Genomic DNA, 17057 nt, shown 5'->3' with positions numbered 1-17057 from the left:
ATTAGCATTGTATGATGTTTGTAGACTTAAAATTCAAAAATTCATAACCGATAAATTTTCAAAACAATCTAATGTTAATAGAGACACAAACGTGACTCGCGTGACAGTTATGTCATAAATCATAACCCAACATCCAAAATCTTTTGTGGTTGACTCAACAACGCGTTAGGACCCGAACAGCTAAGCGAGCGAAGAGACTGCGAACAAAATAATCGGTTAAACTCTGCAGCAGAGAAATATATAGAAGTAAACGGCCTTTGTGAGTGCAGCTGAAAAGAATTGAAGAGAGTCTAAATCTTTCTACTGGTTGCATTTGTGTCGTTTTATTTGGAGCGCACTTTGGTCGCTAAAAGTAAGTTAGTATGTTTATTAACGTAATCGAGCTTAGAGGGAGCATGATCAGAATAGAAACGAGAATCCTATCGTGCCTACTAGTTTTGTATTTATGAAGGGGTTAATAGGTTCCCGGATCGACGGATTTGGTCATAAAAGCCGCCGGATTGCGTATATTTTGCGAATCATAAAACGGATTCACGGACTTCGAAAATACAGTGATAAGCTGAGAATTTTGGCACGGACTTTAGATTCTTTATTTCAGGAAGCTTTCATCGTATATATTAACACGAAGTTCGGATCACTTTGATCGGTCTTCGTCGATATGTTAAAGAAATTGTCGCACAAACAAGCAATAAAACGAAACTAATAAAAAATTGGCATAAAAACAGCATCGACTGCCAGTCGCAGTAAAACTTTGATCACACATAGTTTTGAGTAATGCGGATTCGTATTTGAACGAAAATAGTAGATTCCTTCTAACAAAATGGCACAGTTTTGCGTTGCGCTATTTATTCCCGTCATGTATTAATTAAAATATCTTAGTTAACTATTGCTCAATTTACTAGTATGTAACCATTAGCGAAATAAGGCCACGACGTTTCGTCGAGTTTCCTGGGTTTATCATCATTCATTTATAGTAAAATGTATATCGAAATATTCTCTCATTAGAATTCTTACTCAACATTTTTTTACGCTCATTTGTTGGACGAGTAAGGTATTCTTTTCTTGACCGCTTAAAGCAATTTACAGCGGAACTTAATTTGAACGTCAAGGAATTTATTCCTTTTTTCAGGTTTTTATGAGAAGATATGCATTGAAATAATACTTTAAATATGAAAGAAGTGTTTTGTTCTAATATTGCCTTGGCACGAATTTTCGTCTGGCTAAAAACAAATTCGCTTTGAAGTTTTTTTGTTGACTAAATGTATTGTTTATTTTTTTTTCTTGCAAAACCATCTCTGAAAAATTCGCTACAGAATAAATAAGTCCAAAATTCGAGTGGTAAAAATTTTGAATTAATTTTTTTTTTCAGGTTTGGAAAAAAAGTATTTTTTTATTTACTTTCTTATATTTCATCGGCAGGAATTTTCGTCTGTCTTCTGCGCTGCATGCCTTATTGTTGGAAAAGACATCTCTAAAAAACCTCGCTAAAAGATTAAAAAAAGTTCTATGTTCTAGTTGAAAGGGAGGAAATCAAAATTCGATGAACAATACAAATATATGTTTTACCATCAGCTTTGAGTAATAACTATACCGGAAGTAACGGGGGGAGGGGGAGGGGGGAACTTACTACTCACTTACCATCTCCCCAAGTTATACTCTTATACTAAATCTTTAAGAAAAATGGCATTTGGACACCTTTTCCCTCGGCCCCCCCCCCCCCCCCCCCCCCTCCTCACGTGTCTCCAAGTAAGACTTCCGTATACTTTAACATGTCTGAACGTGTAACGATGACGTGGGATTTTATACACCATGCAAGCAAATCATTCGTTCAGTTTAAGCAAAATGTCTTCAGAGCGCCATCTCCTGCAAGGTCTCTTGATCATTTTTTTCTTCACAGCCGTTCTTGTTGCTCAAGCCAGTCAAGGTATGTGTCAATAACATTTTTATTTTCTTTCGCTTCTTGCTGCTTTTCTTTTTAAAAGCGTAAATGCCAAGGAACATTTTGTCTGGATAACTGTTTGTAAACGAGATAATTAAGCAGCGATCGACTGTGTAAAAATGAGGGAAGGGATCAAAATAAGTTTCACGATCTTCGCTCGTGTATCTATGGTATTTTTGTGTTTTCGCTTGTTATAAAGCTTGAAAGTTTTAAACCAAGAGCAAGTGCCAAATGGTGGATATCGCATACAGAAAATCAGCTAAACTAATCAAGATGCCAGTAATCATATTTTTTTTTAATCAAAGCGCTGAGTTTCAAGGCTGGAAAAGACAACATAACCACTACAACACCAGGACTGTTCGCTTGTAAGAAGGCCTCTTTCCAATATCCTTTCCACGGTGGGAAGCAAGTGAAAGTTCTCGCCTCAGTGGGCCATACTGTAAAAAGTCTAACCCCTCGTAATGGCGCTGCAATCTGGGTGGAGGATGTTACATCAAGTGGATTTACCGTCTGCGTTGTGGAGTATGGAGAAGGATCTAATGGTACAACAGAAGTGAATTGGATCGCTTTGAAGTCTTCTCCTGTTGGCTCTCAGCTAGGAACTGCTTCCTTGAACGCTTGGACTAGTGGAACAAAGTGTAAAAGAATCGCATTTAAACAGGTTAGCCAATGATACATACACTGTTTGATACTTTTCGCTGTAGATAGCCACATATTTGAATCGAAAAACTGAAATCTAACACGCAAAAGTAAATACTCTCTAGCATGAGTTGAAAAAAAAATTCTAAATTATTTGGCATTGTTTGAAAAACGAGATAAAACACGATTAACAGTAAACAAGACCAATTTAAATAATTTATTTCTTACACGTTTATTTTATTCTTTTTTTATTTTCTCTTGCTTTCTTTTTTCTTCTTTCTTTTTTCATTTTTTGTTCCTTTTTTCCGTTTTTATATTCTTACGTTCTTTCTTCTTTTTCTAACTTATTTTATTAATACAGTTACATTTTCATCTATTAATTAATGAATTAATTAATTCGTTCATTTATTTATTTATTTTTCTTTCTTTCTTTTTACTTCCTTCCTTTTTGCTTTCATTTTTCCTTCTTTTTTAATTCTTTCATTTTTCTTTAATTAATTAACTAATTAATCTTTTTTTTCTTTCATTCATTTTTATTGTTTCTATCTTGATGTTTCCTTTCGTTTATCCATCCTTTTTTATTTTTGCTCTTTCTCTCTTTTTTTTTTCTCTTCTTGACTTTCTTTAATTTTTTTCCATCTCTTTCTTGCTGTTTTTTATTTATTCATTTATTCATTTTAACCTTGATCTGATAAAAGGCGTCTTCCGAATTTTGACACAACACTATAGTTCTGAGCCATATTTCGGCATTGAGCGTTGAATGAGGGCTAGTTTTAGCTCGAGGTGAACGTTGATTACTCTAATTTATGTCTTTTCGAACCAAGAAGACTGCATTTACGGCATTTTGTTCAAATTATGAATTCTACAATTTAATTAACTTGTTTACAATATGAAATACCATCAACTGAAAACCAACTTAAAAAGTGCTAGAGCGAGAGCTGAACTGAAGCTTTCTAAATCCATGCATGGTCTAAAATGAACTATAAACATGCCTTTTACATCGACGTTCGCTTCATTTTCAAGGAATTGGGGAATAAAATAACTAAACAATTCATGACTCAGCGAGACAATTCGATATGTTTCATGTCAGTTCACGGCCGTAAACCACGCATATTGAATTGCTTCTCGCTGACAAATCACAAAACGCGCTGATCGCTAACTGAGCCAAACGGCAAAATAATCATCAAATGAAGAGAATTCTTATCACATAGGGGTTTCAAGTGATTTCTTTTCGACCATCAGCTGCGCTCTTTGCAACTTTTCCTTCTAGAACAAACAACATAAACAATATCCCATTTTTCTTATTCTCTTTAAAACCCTCCAATTATTTCCTTCATATTTTTTCTTCCTTAAACAGTTTGACCCTTTTGTTTCTGAACTTCTTTGCTACTTACTTCGTGCATCTTTGAGTGTGGTTTTTTCATGTTTATCTCTTTCCCACTTTTTTATTCTTTCTTTTTTTTCCTGTCTATCTATATTTCGTTTTCTCGTTCATTGCTTTGTTCTTTTCGTCTCTATTTCTTTTTTTCTTCCTCTTATTTTTTACTTTTTCTTCTTTTCTATTTTTCATTTCTTAGTTTGTTTGGTGTTGAACACCCTATTTTTGGCTTCTTCAGAACCTTGTGTGTTTGTTTGTTTGCTTGTTTTGTTAACACTTTCTTTCATCATTCTTTTTTTTTTGTTCCTCTTCATTTCTTTATTTATTTATTGAAGTCTTTCTTCTTCTCACATCACTTTGTTTTTTATTTATGTCTTTCCTTCTTTCTTTCTCCTTATTTTCTACTTCTTTTCCTTTCTTCTTTCTTAGCTTTTTCGCCTTTTTTATCTCTTTGTTAGGAATTGTTCCTTAAGTTTCACTTTTTTATCAATTTACTTTACTTCTTTGTGATTCCTGGATTTTGTCTATGATATTTCATTTGGGTCATCTTTGAATTTCATTTGTTTTGTTTTGTAATTATCATTTTATATCTCGTATCTTGCTATTTTGGCTGCAGTTTGAAGGGAGGCAGTTTTTTCGTTCTGTTGTGATGAAAAACCCAGACGATCTCTCTTTGCTCGTGGGAGCTACTGTGTTTCATTATAATTTAAAAGCAATTACTCTTCGGTTTGCTTTCATTTAATTAATTGTAATTAATATTTCAGCGTTTCAAGACTCCACCAACCATGTTTGTGACTGCTAGCCATCATTTTCCTAAGAGACCCCAGGATGCTATGGCCTTATGGGTAGAAGACTTACACAAAGACAACTTCAAAATTTGTCTCAGAGAAACCAAGATTCTGGAGGGAACCCATAGAAATATAAAAATAGTAAGAACATTAAATTTTGGTTTTGTGATAGTGCCCACAAGGGTATAACAAAATAATAAAAAATAAATAAAAAAAATTAAAGATTAAAAACTATATCTGGTTCCGATTTTCCCGTCAACACAATGTCTTTTTTTAGAACCCTCCAAGAATAGGAAAAACTGTTTTCTTTTTGTTATGATGAAAGGATGGATGTGGTTCATTTGCAATATATCTTGCTGGGGTGGCTGGAAGGATGTTGGTCTGTACATAGCTCTAGCAGCTTCTAGCGCTAGCGGAAAAAAATGTTTTTTGTCTTTGTTTTTTTTTTTTTGTCACTCTTGTCTCATGTCTTCATTCTTTGGCTCCTGATTTCTTTTTAATTTTACATTTGCAGCAAGTTAAATTAAAATTTTAGGTCCCGTGGCATTAAGTCATTCAATAATTTTCATTTTGCAGAACTGGATGGCGTTTACACATCTAAGACTTGAGAACTTTACCATGACCAATAGTGTTGTGTTTAACAACACTAACACACGATCCCACCAAGATAACTATGCTTTCTGCCAGGTAAGATTTTAGTAAACAACAAGCAGTAATCTACAGCTAGTTTTAACGTTTTCTTAGACCTGGACACCAGTTCCATATTATTCTATATGTTTTTATTGAACCTGTAAGAAACGCTCTACTACTGAAAACTTTTTTTCACTTATTATGAGCGACATAATTGACCTGATTGAGGTGCCTGAGGAACGTTAAACTATTTTGGATGTAAATGTATGAGTATACCTACAACTTTCAAGAACTTATTACAGTAAGCTGTTTTCCACTAAAAAAAATTTGGAAAACAAAATTAATATGACTGAGACCATTTTTTTCCCCGGCCAGTTTAAACTGGTTTACAATGGTATATCGATCTTTTACTCTCGTTTCAAGTTAACAAATTAATTTTACGAAACCCTTTAGGCGTACAAATAAATGAATAAATAAATCGTCTTTATTTTACGAGGGCAGCACGTAACAGTCTTGACAAACCTGTGGCCCTCGGATTCCCGATCGAATTGGAATTTAGAGGTGTTGATTTATGTGGAGGGAGGTAAACCGGAGAACCCGGAGAAAAACCCTCGGGGCAAGGACGAGAACCAACAACAAACTCAACCCACATATGACGCCCGGTCCGGGAATCTAACCCGGGCCACATTGGTGGAAGGCGAGCGCTCTCACCACTGCGCCATCCCTGCTCCCCTCCCAGCTAATACAACGCTTGTGACGTTGAGGAAAAAGAAATGAAAATGAAAACGAGGAGAGCTGAATATTCACTTAGCTCATTTGACTCAAAAAAGATAAATTAGTGGATAAAAATAGCACTTTTTAGAACTTTTTGTAGTCCAATTCTAAATTATTAGCTTTGCTTTGACCCTGTTAACAAACAGTATAAAACTAAGTTAGTTTAACTGCAAGCTCCCTAAAAACTTGCATCGGCTTTAACAACCTCACACATTTCATATTTTAGACAATAAACTTCACAGATCCGTTCTTTGCTCCTCCTGTAGTGGTAGTGACTCCAAAGTACAGTTACAACAATAACTATTCCTATTCGTCTCAATGTAACGCTGTCACCGCCTGGGTTGAGGTAAGCAAATGAATGCAGTCAGGAGCGCATGGCCAGGAGAATGTATTAATAAATGATTCAGTTTTAAGAAAGGTTCAGCGAATTTTTGTTCAGGAAAAAAAATCACTATTTATAGTCCTTCAAACTCCTCATTTCTGCTTTCCTTGCTAAAAGAACGTTAATTATTACTATTTTTATTGCGATGTATGTAGCCTGATCGTTCTAAGATACCTATTATATTTTCTTAGCACTCATCCACTAAAGACATGAAGGTGTGCGTTAGAAACTACAACAGTAAGACCAAGAGTAAGGAAACCATCACAGTGGATTATATTGTGATTGGAGGTAAGTAAGTACTTACTAGAGAAGAACTTTCTCCCTTTACCATACACACTGGAAAACAATCCAGGGTGTAATCAGGGGGATTTCAAAATCGACAGAGCGCGCAGTTATCAATCATACACAAAACAAATTTCAAGGTTAGGAGAGACCTTCTTTTGTGTGAAAAAATCGAAGGTGCGTTCAGTCAGTTGTAGAAAATAGTAGGAAAACAGCGAGATAGGAGTAACGTTCTAATTAGACCAAGTAAAATTGTCTAAGCAAGCAACAATTGAATTGCATTTTTTCTTACTAGACTTGGATCCCTGCTTGGATGTAACTTGTCATTATCACGGTCTGTGTAAGGCTTTTGGGCCTCATGATGCTCGCTGCGTATGTGTAGACAGCTGTCCATCCTACCACGAACCAGTCTGTTCGTCGAATGGCACAACATATGACAATGAGTGCTTGTTTGAACAAGAAATGTGTCTACAACAATTGAATTTCACCGTGCAACATCCTGGTAGCTGTGAAGGTAAGGAGTATCTCATTTGACTCGCCCATTGAAAAACTTTAACAGATAAAGTTTAACGAATAACCTGTTCCTATTTTAGTTTGTTTAAGATGTTTAAATTGTTCACTGAACTGGACAACAAAATCCCAGGAAATGCTTGAGAAAGCTTCCAACTTTATTTTGAAGAAGTGAATCATGTTTTAATCATAAAAGACTAGTACTGTATTTACTTGTTTGATGCTGTTGTTTTCGTTTTTAGGATTCCCTTTTCAGCGAGGTCGCCGTCACATGCCACATATTCCATCACTGGGATACTCTCACTGTGAAGTGATTCGTTTTAAGCCTTACGTGTTCTATCCTGACAAACCCATTGAAGTGCAGATCACTGTCAATCATATCGATACCAGTGACAAGACATACGTACATGATGCTGCTGTGTCGTGGGTTGAAAATGTGAATTATGTTAAATTCACTGCGTGTGTAATGGCAGCAGGCTATAACGAGCGAAAGTCCAGTGCTAACGTGACAGTTGATTTCATGGCGTACCAAGGGGCTCCAGTGGGTGGTGTTGCCGGGAAAGAACGATTCCCACAATGGTGGACTGGAACGACTTGTAAAGCTGTTAACTTTCCATCAGTAAGTGACAATTCTTGTTTCCTTGTTAGGATTCAGTGCATAATTTTTAACTGGTCACAAAAAGAACACTTGCAAATGAAAAGCTGTCAAACTCTGTAAGGCGATTATCAGACCGAAAATTGTCATGTGGACATTACTGATGACCTGTTAATAAGATTGCTCAAAATTTTCAAAGAACAGCCAAGGCTTAACACCGCTTCTTAATGGCTTTTTTTATGCAATTTTTGTGTCAACCTGTCACCGAAATATGATTTAGCACACTTTCAAATTACGAATATGATATGATCGGAATATGATATTTTAACTGACTGACTGACTGATTGACTGACCGACTGACTGACTGACTGACTGACTGACTGACTGACTGACTGACTGACTGACTGACTGACTGACTGACTGACTGACTGACTGACTGACTGACTGACTGACTGGCTGGCTGGCTGGCTGGCTGGCTGGCTGGCTGGCTGGCTGGCTGGCTGGCTGGCTGACTAACTGACTGACTAACTGACTGACTCGTAGATGTAAATTTAAAATCAACTAGTGAGAGAATGAATGGAGAGTGTGTTTTGCTAAAAACTTAGGGAAAACCAATCAGAGTTGGATAAGCTATTTGTTACTTAATTGGTATTTACGATTGTCGTCTACTGTTCCAGCATCAGTTGTAAACTCACAATTCTTTCCATTGTTGTTTTTCAGGGAAAGTTTTCAGTGAAACCTTCAGTATTTGTGACTGCTGAGCACCATCATTCTGGTCTAAAGCGTGACGCTGCGAGTGTGTGGATTGAAGATGTCACGCAATCATCCTTCAAAGTTTGTTTAAGGGAATTGCAAAATTACGCAGGATCCCACGAAGATATTTCTGTTGTAAGTGTCTACATTACGCACTGCTTTCCTATGATTATGTTATATTGGAGATTTAACATTTAATGTTATTATATTTTGAACCGCATTCAACTGGTTATTTTTTAGAATTGGTTGGCGTTCACGTACCTTCACAAGCCTCCCTTTTCAGAACATAACTCAATCTACTTTGCCAACAAGAAACCTCCTCCTGGTGATCACAATAACGCCTTTTGCAAGGTAAGCTGTCGCCTGCTTAATATTTCTGAAAACTTTTTCTTATATTTTGAAGTCGTTGTTTATTTGTACTTTACTGTGTGAAGTTGGATAATAAAGCGACATAGTAAGAACGTAAGATGGTTCACGCCGAACATTTAAGCAATAAAGGCAAAAATAAAGTTACTAAAAGGATCTCATGGCATGGCAACAGTTTGAGTGCAGTCAACAAAAACCTTTCGAAAGGTTAGCACTCAAGCTGACCCGCGAAAGAAAAATGGATTTGAAGTTATCCATATTTCAGTTAAAACTGGCGTTTCTCGTAAGTTCAAACAAAATAACGCGTGTTTTAAGCATTTGTTACGAGTTTTGCCTTGAGAAAGATGTTAATCCGGAAACGAGACAAGCTACCAATAGGTCTCCAAACGGGAGTGGAAACTATAACCTTTAAATTCCGCACAACTATCAAACGCTCTAGCGACCACTGAGCTACAGCAGACTCGTGGGAGCTGAGCCATGGAATTGAGCTTTATAAATGCGAAAACGGTTACCAGGGGAAAATGATGGTATATTTCAGTTTAAGAAAGATATTAACAATTCCACAGAATAAGTTACAAAGATCATTGTCACTCGTATTGTGTAAAACTAAATGTACTCTCTTAACAAACATGTTTTTGTTGTTGTTGTTGTTGTCTTTTTAAAGGACGTGAACTTTGCCAACTTTTACAATGGAACTCCGAATGTGTTTGTTTCTGCTGATCATTCATCAAAAGGAGGGAATCTAAGTCCAGTTCATATTGGAATAACTGCTTGGGTAGAGGTATGAGTATTCATTTGCAATACTTTCAGGGCCGTAACCAGACCTTTGCTATAGACGAGGCAAAATCTTGCTAGTGGGTTCTGGGGGCATGCCCTCCAGAAAATTTTGAAATCTAGAAGCTATGGATCTCTTTCAGATAAATTTTTCATCAGGTATTATTTGAGAAAAACTGAATAAAACTTGTTCAGCTGGGGATTAGTTTCCTAACAAAAGATATTTAGTTTTTAATTTTGGGTAAAAATTTGGACGAGGCAAGTGCCTCGTCTTGCCTCTTGCTAGTTACGACCCTGACCTTTTTTCCTGTTTACAGTTCTAAACAACCTGACGGCTAAAACACTTGTTTTGGTGGGATTGTGTCCTCGTCATTATCTCATCCCCTGCTATTTTTTTATTCTACAGTATATCAACAGGACTGGCTTTCGTGTTTGTTTCAAAGAATTGTTTGAGGCGAAATACGATCCTGTGTATATTACTTACACTGTACTGTCAGGTAGGAGCTCAATTATTTTACATTCAAAATTAACTTTAGGAATATTTTTTCTACTCACATTAAACCCGCTTTTCTTATTTTGCAAATAATCGTTGACGCTATCCGTAATCAACAAATAAAAAAGAGATAAAAATAATTCGGATTATGGGAGGTCCAAATTAAGTTTCCCTCGAAAATTAAAGTGTCAGTTGAAGTGAGGTACGGCCACAAAACCAATTTCAGAGTATGCTAAAAATTTGATATGATTGTTGTTTTTTTTCATAAATGCAGAGATATGCCAGCCTGGATGGGGTTATTTCAATGGTTATTGCTACTTCACAAGCTCGGTATGTACCTCTTGGCTAACAGCTGTATCAAATTGTTCTATGATGGGCTCACATCTGGTGACGGTTCACAATCAGGAAGAAAACGTCTACATTCAGCACCGTCACAACGGAGAGAGATCCTGGATCGGGCTGAATGACCGGAGCGTGGAAGGGTCGTTTGTGTGGACAAACAGAGAAATAAGCAGGTTTAGGTACTGGGCTCCACAGCAACCAAACAATCACAAAAACCAGGACTGTGTACACACCCTTGGCGCGAAGGAAGGCTACACATGGAATGACGTGTCCTGCAATAGCTGTCACAACTTTACTTGTTTTAAAGGTAAAACAGTCTTTTTTAACAAAACGACTTACATCTTTTAAGGCGCAAGTTATTTCAAACTGCCATTAACTCAAGGAAAGCCTGCTAGTGAACTAATTTTAAATTATTGTACTAACAAATATTAGGAGACGGATTGAGCCCTGTCTTAGTAAACTAGTATTGCATTTCTCCTTCTTGCATATGCATGCATAACAACAACAACAACAACAATAACAACAACAACAACAGCAAAAACTTTATTTAAGCTCGAATTTCAGAGTAGCTTGACAAGCTAAAATATTTGATAACAAAAACAAAAAATTACGCATGCCTCAAAAGAAAACAATTAGCTTTTTATTGTTTTGTTGCTGGGGCTATCTTGCTGTAAAAAAGGTCATACACATAAAGAGTACTGTTGTTTCCCAGATAGCTTGTATCGTTTTAAACATGGAACATGTACATGAAACATCTTTGACCGAATTACCGTATCATGACAAAATTATTGTTATGATAAGTGAAACATAAATTAAGGTTAACTAATATATTTTACTTCTTAGTTTTAGACGAGTGTGCTACTAACCACCACAGCTGTGATGTGAACGCTGTTTGTCGAAATATTCAGTAACAAAGTCGCAGTCTTAAAACGGATAAAGTTCCTACCAAAACCAGTCTTGGAAACTATTTATTATAAAACAATCATCCCCAGTGTCCTATATGGTATTGCAGTCTGGGGATCTTGTTCTCCAGCTTTGTTAGATGATATAGACCGAATTCATTTGAGAGCAACAAGAATTATTAATAGTCTACCGCATTACATCCATAGTGATTACATCAGGAACGCTTCATATTGGAACCCAATTGTTTCATTTTACATTAAGAGACTTCTAGTTATTACGCACAATATTTACCATGGAAATAGCATCGATCCTCTAAAGGACTTACTAGTGAAACCCGAGTCTACTTATAACTTTAGAAAATCCTTAAATGTTGAGGTTGATAGACCAAGAACAGAAGTGGGAAGATCTTCTTTTAAACATCGTGCTGCACTATCTTGGAATCTCCTTCCCGATGACATCAAGTCTTGCTCTAACCTTGATTCTTTCAAGAAAAAACTTAAGGCAAATAAGAGTCTCTTAAAATCTATCAGTTTCACTAAAGCGTCCTGCTGCGTTTCTAACAAATCTCTGGACTTCATATATTTTTAATTTATTCATTTATTTATCTTTTTACTGTATATTGTTATTAATTCATCTATTTTACCTATCATTATTTATTCAGATATTGTAAATAAATTTTGGATCATGTATTATATAGGATCTTATTGTAATTTATTATTTTAGATAGTGCAGGTCCACATCAGGACTTAACGTCTTGCCAATTATTTTGTAACCTGCTTTATCAAATAAACCATGTATGTATGTATGTATGTATGTATTGTGGGATCATACAATTGTACTTGTAAAGCTGGTTTCTATGGAAATGGAAGGAAATGTTTTGGTAACCACATTTGTATTGAACAAACGTTTAAGTACTATTTTCCTGAAAAAATCGAAATCAACTGTACAACAGTTAGAAGACCCTAAAAACATGAAACAAAGAACCAGCCTTTTTGCTAATTTAATAACGTGATATTTGGGTTATCAATAAACTATTTATAAATCTATTCACAAAATAAGCTGCCATTTCGTAAACAGGGCATCTCATTAAATGAACGGGAAACGATTATGGTTTAAAAGCCTGAGCACTTAACTGAAACAAAGGTGGGATTGTGCCACCTTCCCTCCACATCCCAACTCCTTATCCCCATTGTAGAATATATAGATAACTCACAGAAAAATTAAAACACAATATTTATGTTAGATATAGACGAGTGTTCAACAAACTCCCACAGTTGTGATGTCAGTGCTGTTTGTAATAACACTGAAGGAGGCCACAACTGCACCTGCAAAGAAGGATTTACTGGAAATGGAAGAAACTGCACTGGTAACTATCTATTATGCTCTTACATGGAACAGCATTGAAGAGTCCATTAATTACATATCCATTAAATCGTATAGCTGTTTAGAATATTTGTTATTGAGAAGACACCACACCAAAAAGGACACAGCAAAATTGCTAAAAAAAATTAAGTAGCAGACGAAATATTGGATATGCTATAAGGAGCTTAGTTAACATTCTATAATATTCTATAAAGAGCTTAATTAATTTAATAAATTTCAATTATTTTCACTTGCAAATAGGAAAAAATAAGAATGAAGAGGGAAAACGTTACAATATGCATTTCTACTAAGCTTATATAAATATTCTAATATTGTTTAGAATATGAAGAAAAGAAAAATATCTTACGTTTTCTTAGAAACACAAGGCTAATCCTAATTTGTGTTTAAGATACAGACGAATGTACTACCAAAACCCACAGTTGTGATGTTAATGCTGTGTGTCAAAATACAAAAGGATCTTACAAGTGTACTTGTAAGGCTGGATATAGTGGGGATGGAAAAAAATGCACAAAAGGTAACAGTCCAACATCCTAATGTCTTTGTTAATTTGATAAAGAATTTTTAAATAGACGGATCGCTGCTTTGCGAGAGTTAGGATTTAAGTTTAGTTTGGCATGGGGTAAAATTTAGTAATAAAAGATACCGATGTTGTGGCATGCAATTACGTTTTATGTTAGGTATTAAAGGCATCTGTTGGGAGACGCAGTGGCCTTATGGTTAGCGCGCTGGACTCCTGGTTTGAACCTTGCTGGCCGGGGTCATTGCGTTGTGTTCTTTGACAAGACACATTGCTCTCATAATGCCTCTCTCCACCCTGGTGTATAAATGGGTACCGGCAAATGGGGGGTAACTCTGCGATGGACTTGCATCCCATCCAGGGGGTGTAGAATTACTCGTAGTCGCTTTATGCTACGGAAACCGGCATAAGCTACGGCTGTAAAAGCCAGTTGGCTTGACGTAGACTTTACCAAAGAAGACAACTAATTTGTATGAATAGTTTTAGATTGTCCGAGTTACAATCCTGAGGTAAACGCAACGACCGATAAAAATGTGAACCGCCCTGTTACAGTGCTGCCTTACTTTTCTCGTTTTTTACCATAAAAGGCTTATACTCGCTGGGCAAAAACCCTATCACATTTAAGCTAATTTAAACATATGTTCTTGTCGCCTTTTACTCGTAAGTTTAAATTATCGTTTAAAATTTTACAATTGGCAGTTTACAAGAACTGCGCAGAAGTGTACCAGTCCGGTGACAAGATCAGTGGAGTGTACAAAATCGATCCTGATGGTGTGGGAGAATTTGAAGTCTTCTGTGATCAGAAAACAGCCGGTGGAGGATGGACGGTGTTTCAGAAGAGACGGGATGGCTCTGTAGATTTCTTCCGAGCTTGGGATGACTACAAACGAGGCTTCGGCAATCTGAACGGCGAGTTTTGGCTCGGACTCGACAAGATTCACTGCCTGACTGTAAGCAGCAGTAACAAGCTTCGCGTCGACTTGGAAGACATCCATGGTAAAACAGCATTCGCAGAGTACAGCTCATTTTCAGTGAGAAGTGAGAGAGCAAAATACCAGCTGAATTTGGGAAGTTATTCAGGTGAGCTTGCGTCGTTGGAGTTAATCTAATATTTTGAATAAAATCAGCACCTGCACAATATATTACATTTTATTGCAACATATAAAAATCATATTTTAGTGGTATATTATCTTACCCAAATGAAAACTTGAAAGCTAGTAAAACGTAGTTGATGTTCTAGCTTTTGTTAGCAGTTACTGATGAAGAAGTTTGTTTTTATCTGCTTTTGGTCAATACGAGAAGAAAAAATACCAAGCTGTCTTAGAGTTTTTTAGTTATCAATGTGCGAGAATTATTTGATAAAACCGAAAGAGTTTCAATAAATATTTATCGTATTGATCTCTTATTTTCAGTAAAACGCAATCGAATAATCAAGAAGAAAGAGGATATTATTACAGTCGTGTCTGCCAATTAAAACAGTTAAGTTGCCAAGAAGCCTAGCGTTACAATGCCAGGGTTTTCTCAGTGCAGTTAGGGACTTTTCTTTTTCACTTTTATCTCTGTATCAACTCTATAGTATTCAATAAACTAAACGCTGTTATTTCCCCATTTTTTAGGCACTGCTGGTGATTCTCTTTTTTATCATCGCGGGGCACAATTTTCCACCAAAGATCGCGATAATGACGAGCATTCATCCGTCAATTGTCCCTTGGATCGTAAAGGTGCCTGGTGGTACAAAGAATGCGCTTACTCGAACCTCAATGGTTTGTACCTCAATGGCAAAGTCAGTGGTAAAGGAATGCAATGGTACTACTGGAAAAATAACAGTGAATCGTTCAAGAGATCCGAGATGAAGATTCGTTCAAAGGACTCCTAAGATTCAGTGTCGGATACTTAAAAAGGCAAACATATTCAAAAAATAAAGGGTGCTTCTGCTGTACACATTTCCTTGGTTCCGTTTTTAACAACTAGAAAATATTTGTAATTTCACTCGTGAACTTGCAACATTAATAGAAGGGGTGATATAAAAACATAATTATAGGGGAGTTATTAAGAATCATAAGACATTGCACAGTCAGTAAAGTGTGGGGACGAGAAGACATATTCGTTTAATTTCAAAGTCTGCGAATGAAAGGTTTTATGCACTGTTAGAACATTTCACTTTATCACTATAGATACGAATGTTTTTTGTTGAGTTATTAAAAGCGGTTTAATGATACGTTAAGTTAGTTTAAAACACTTGGTTAAAAACCAACCTAAAAGGAGATCTTCTAGAGTCTAAGATCACTGACTTTACTTGCAGTGGTTCTTTTATGCTACGCATTACCCAGTTTTTCAGTTAGTTCTAGCTATAGATTCTTTATTTCACTTTAGTTTTAATAACCTGAGATTTTCATCAAAGAAAAATAGTTAAATTTGCAAGTCTATTTAAATGGGAATATAATATAATGGGAAAATGGTTCCAATGCCAAGGAAGTAAGCCTCTGTAAGCTTGTGGTGGTGTACGCACAATACCTGGTACCCACTTTGATTTTTCATTGTAAGTTCGTGCTATTACTCTCTGGCCAATGGAAAAATGCCGCGTTACAGAACCACCCTTGGCGACAGACTGGTCTATCTGACGGTTGTTTATCTGGACGCTGAGATCTGGTTTTAACAGGTCCAGTCGAGTGCGTAATCTCCTTTCTAAGAACAACTGCGATGGTGGCTCTCCAGTAGTTGAGTGGGGAGTGTTCAGATAAGCCAGCAAAAATCTTGCCAACTTAACTTGGTTCAACGAAACAGCGCGACGTATTCTGCTCTTCTTTGTTTAAAACGTTCCATGACTTTATTAACCAATCCGTGGTAAGGCGAACAAACGGAAAACAAGAGAAAATAATATCTTCTTTTCACCACTTATTATCATCCGCTCAATGCCTCATTTCTTTGTGTATGCGATACTTTGAAACTCAAAACAATTTCCAAACGATTAATCCCGATAAATACGATGGTTCGAATACTTCCTTAGAATCGCATCATCAATATCCATGTCGACTCCTCTTCGTTGCTTTTTCCGTGTTTTGACTTTCCTTGTTTATTTAATAACTTAAATATTTTACCTCTTCGTAATGCTCAAATCTAGCGGCCATTTTCGTGCTTTCAACCTGCTCGGCAGCAAAGCCGTTAAGTTGCGTGACGTCAGCGATCCTTGGGAGCGAGGTTGCGATCGTTTAATCATACTTGGGAACGAGGATGCGACCTATTAATTTTTCATATTGGACGATTGACGTCAATAATCGTATAAAAGGACCTTCTTCCAAATTTTGTTAGCGCTAGCCGGATAGCTGGAATTAACCGGGGATCGAAAGCCAATCAGAAACAAAGAAATATTTTGAATGAATCATAATTAACAAATCGACCACATTTTTCCATGTTTTACACTTTTATAGACCATATAAATGACGTCAGAAAATGTTCAAAACTCGAGTGGAACCACGAGCCGTTAGACGAGTGGTTTCACTGCAAAGTTTTGGACATTTTATGGCGTCATTTCTATGGTCTATAAGAGTGAAGACCATGGAAAAATTCGGTCGATTTGTTTTATACCATAACAAACTCGAACAAGTAAGC

The 17057-nt window shown here is 36.4% G+C and overlaps 1 protein-coding gene across 3 annotated transcripts; it reads left to right on the top strand.

Moving 5' to 3' along the window:
* The first annotated feature begins 1457 nt into the window (after positions 1–1457).
* LOC144633664 (uncharacterized) lies at positions 1458–15666 on the top strand. Of its 3 annotated transcripts, XM_078492530.1 has the most exons (20): positions 1458–1924; positions 2245–2600; positions 4721–4885; positions 5321–5431; positions 6375–6494; positions 6722–6818; positions 7108–7326; positions 7565–7941; positions 8638–8805; positions 8911–9021; positions 9701–9817; positions 10217–10307; positions 10578–10952; positions 11489–11550; positions 12368–12428; positions 12792–12914; positions 13320–13445; positions 14148–14528; positions 14861–14926; positions 15065–15201. In XM_078492530.1, exons 1-19 carry the CDS (start codon positions 1810–1812, stop codon positions 14920–14922), a joined length of 3237 nt encoding a protein of 1078 aa, XP_078348656.1. In that variant the 5' UTR covers positions 1458–1809; the 3' UTR covers positions 14923–14926; positions 15065–15201. The 3 variants fall into 3 exon arrangements, with proteins under 3 accessions (XP_078348656.1, XP_078348640.1, XP_078348648.1); XM_078492514.1 differs by lacking the exon at positions 14861–14926 and having other exon boundaries at positions 15065–15666; XM_078492522.1 differs by lacking the exons at positions 11489–11550; positions 12368–12428; positions 14861–14926 and having other exon boundaries at positions 15065–15666.
* Positions 15667–17057: the final 1391 nt, after the last annotated feature.

The sequence above is a fragment of the Oculina patagonica genome, chromosome 1 (genome assembly GCF_052425735.1).
Source record: "Oculina patagonica isolate OP01 chromosome 1, crgOcupat, whole genome shotgun sequence".
Classification (NCBI taxonomy): domain Eukaryota; kingdom Metazoa; phylum Cnidaria; class Anthozoa; order Scleractinia; family Oculinidae; genus Oculina; species Oculina patagonica.
This window is presented reverse-complemented; position numbering and strand designations above follow the sequence as displayed.

Coding starts and splice junctions, on each gene's coding strand:
- LOC144633664 (XM_078492514.1), top strand. CDS start 1,810: ATGCAAGCAAATCATTCGTTCAGTTTAAGCAAAATGTCTTCAGAGCGC. Junction 4,886..5,320: donor CCCATAGAAATATAAAAATA/GTAAGAACATTA, acceptor TTCATTTTGCAG/AACTGGATGGCGTTTACACA. Junction 6,819..7,107: donor GGATTATATTGTGATTGGAG/GTAAGTAAGTAC, acceptor TTTTCTTACTAG/ACTTGGATCCCTGCTTGGAT.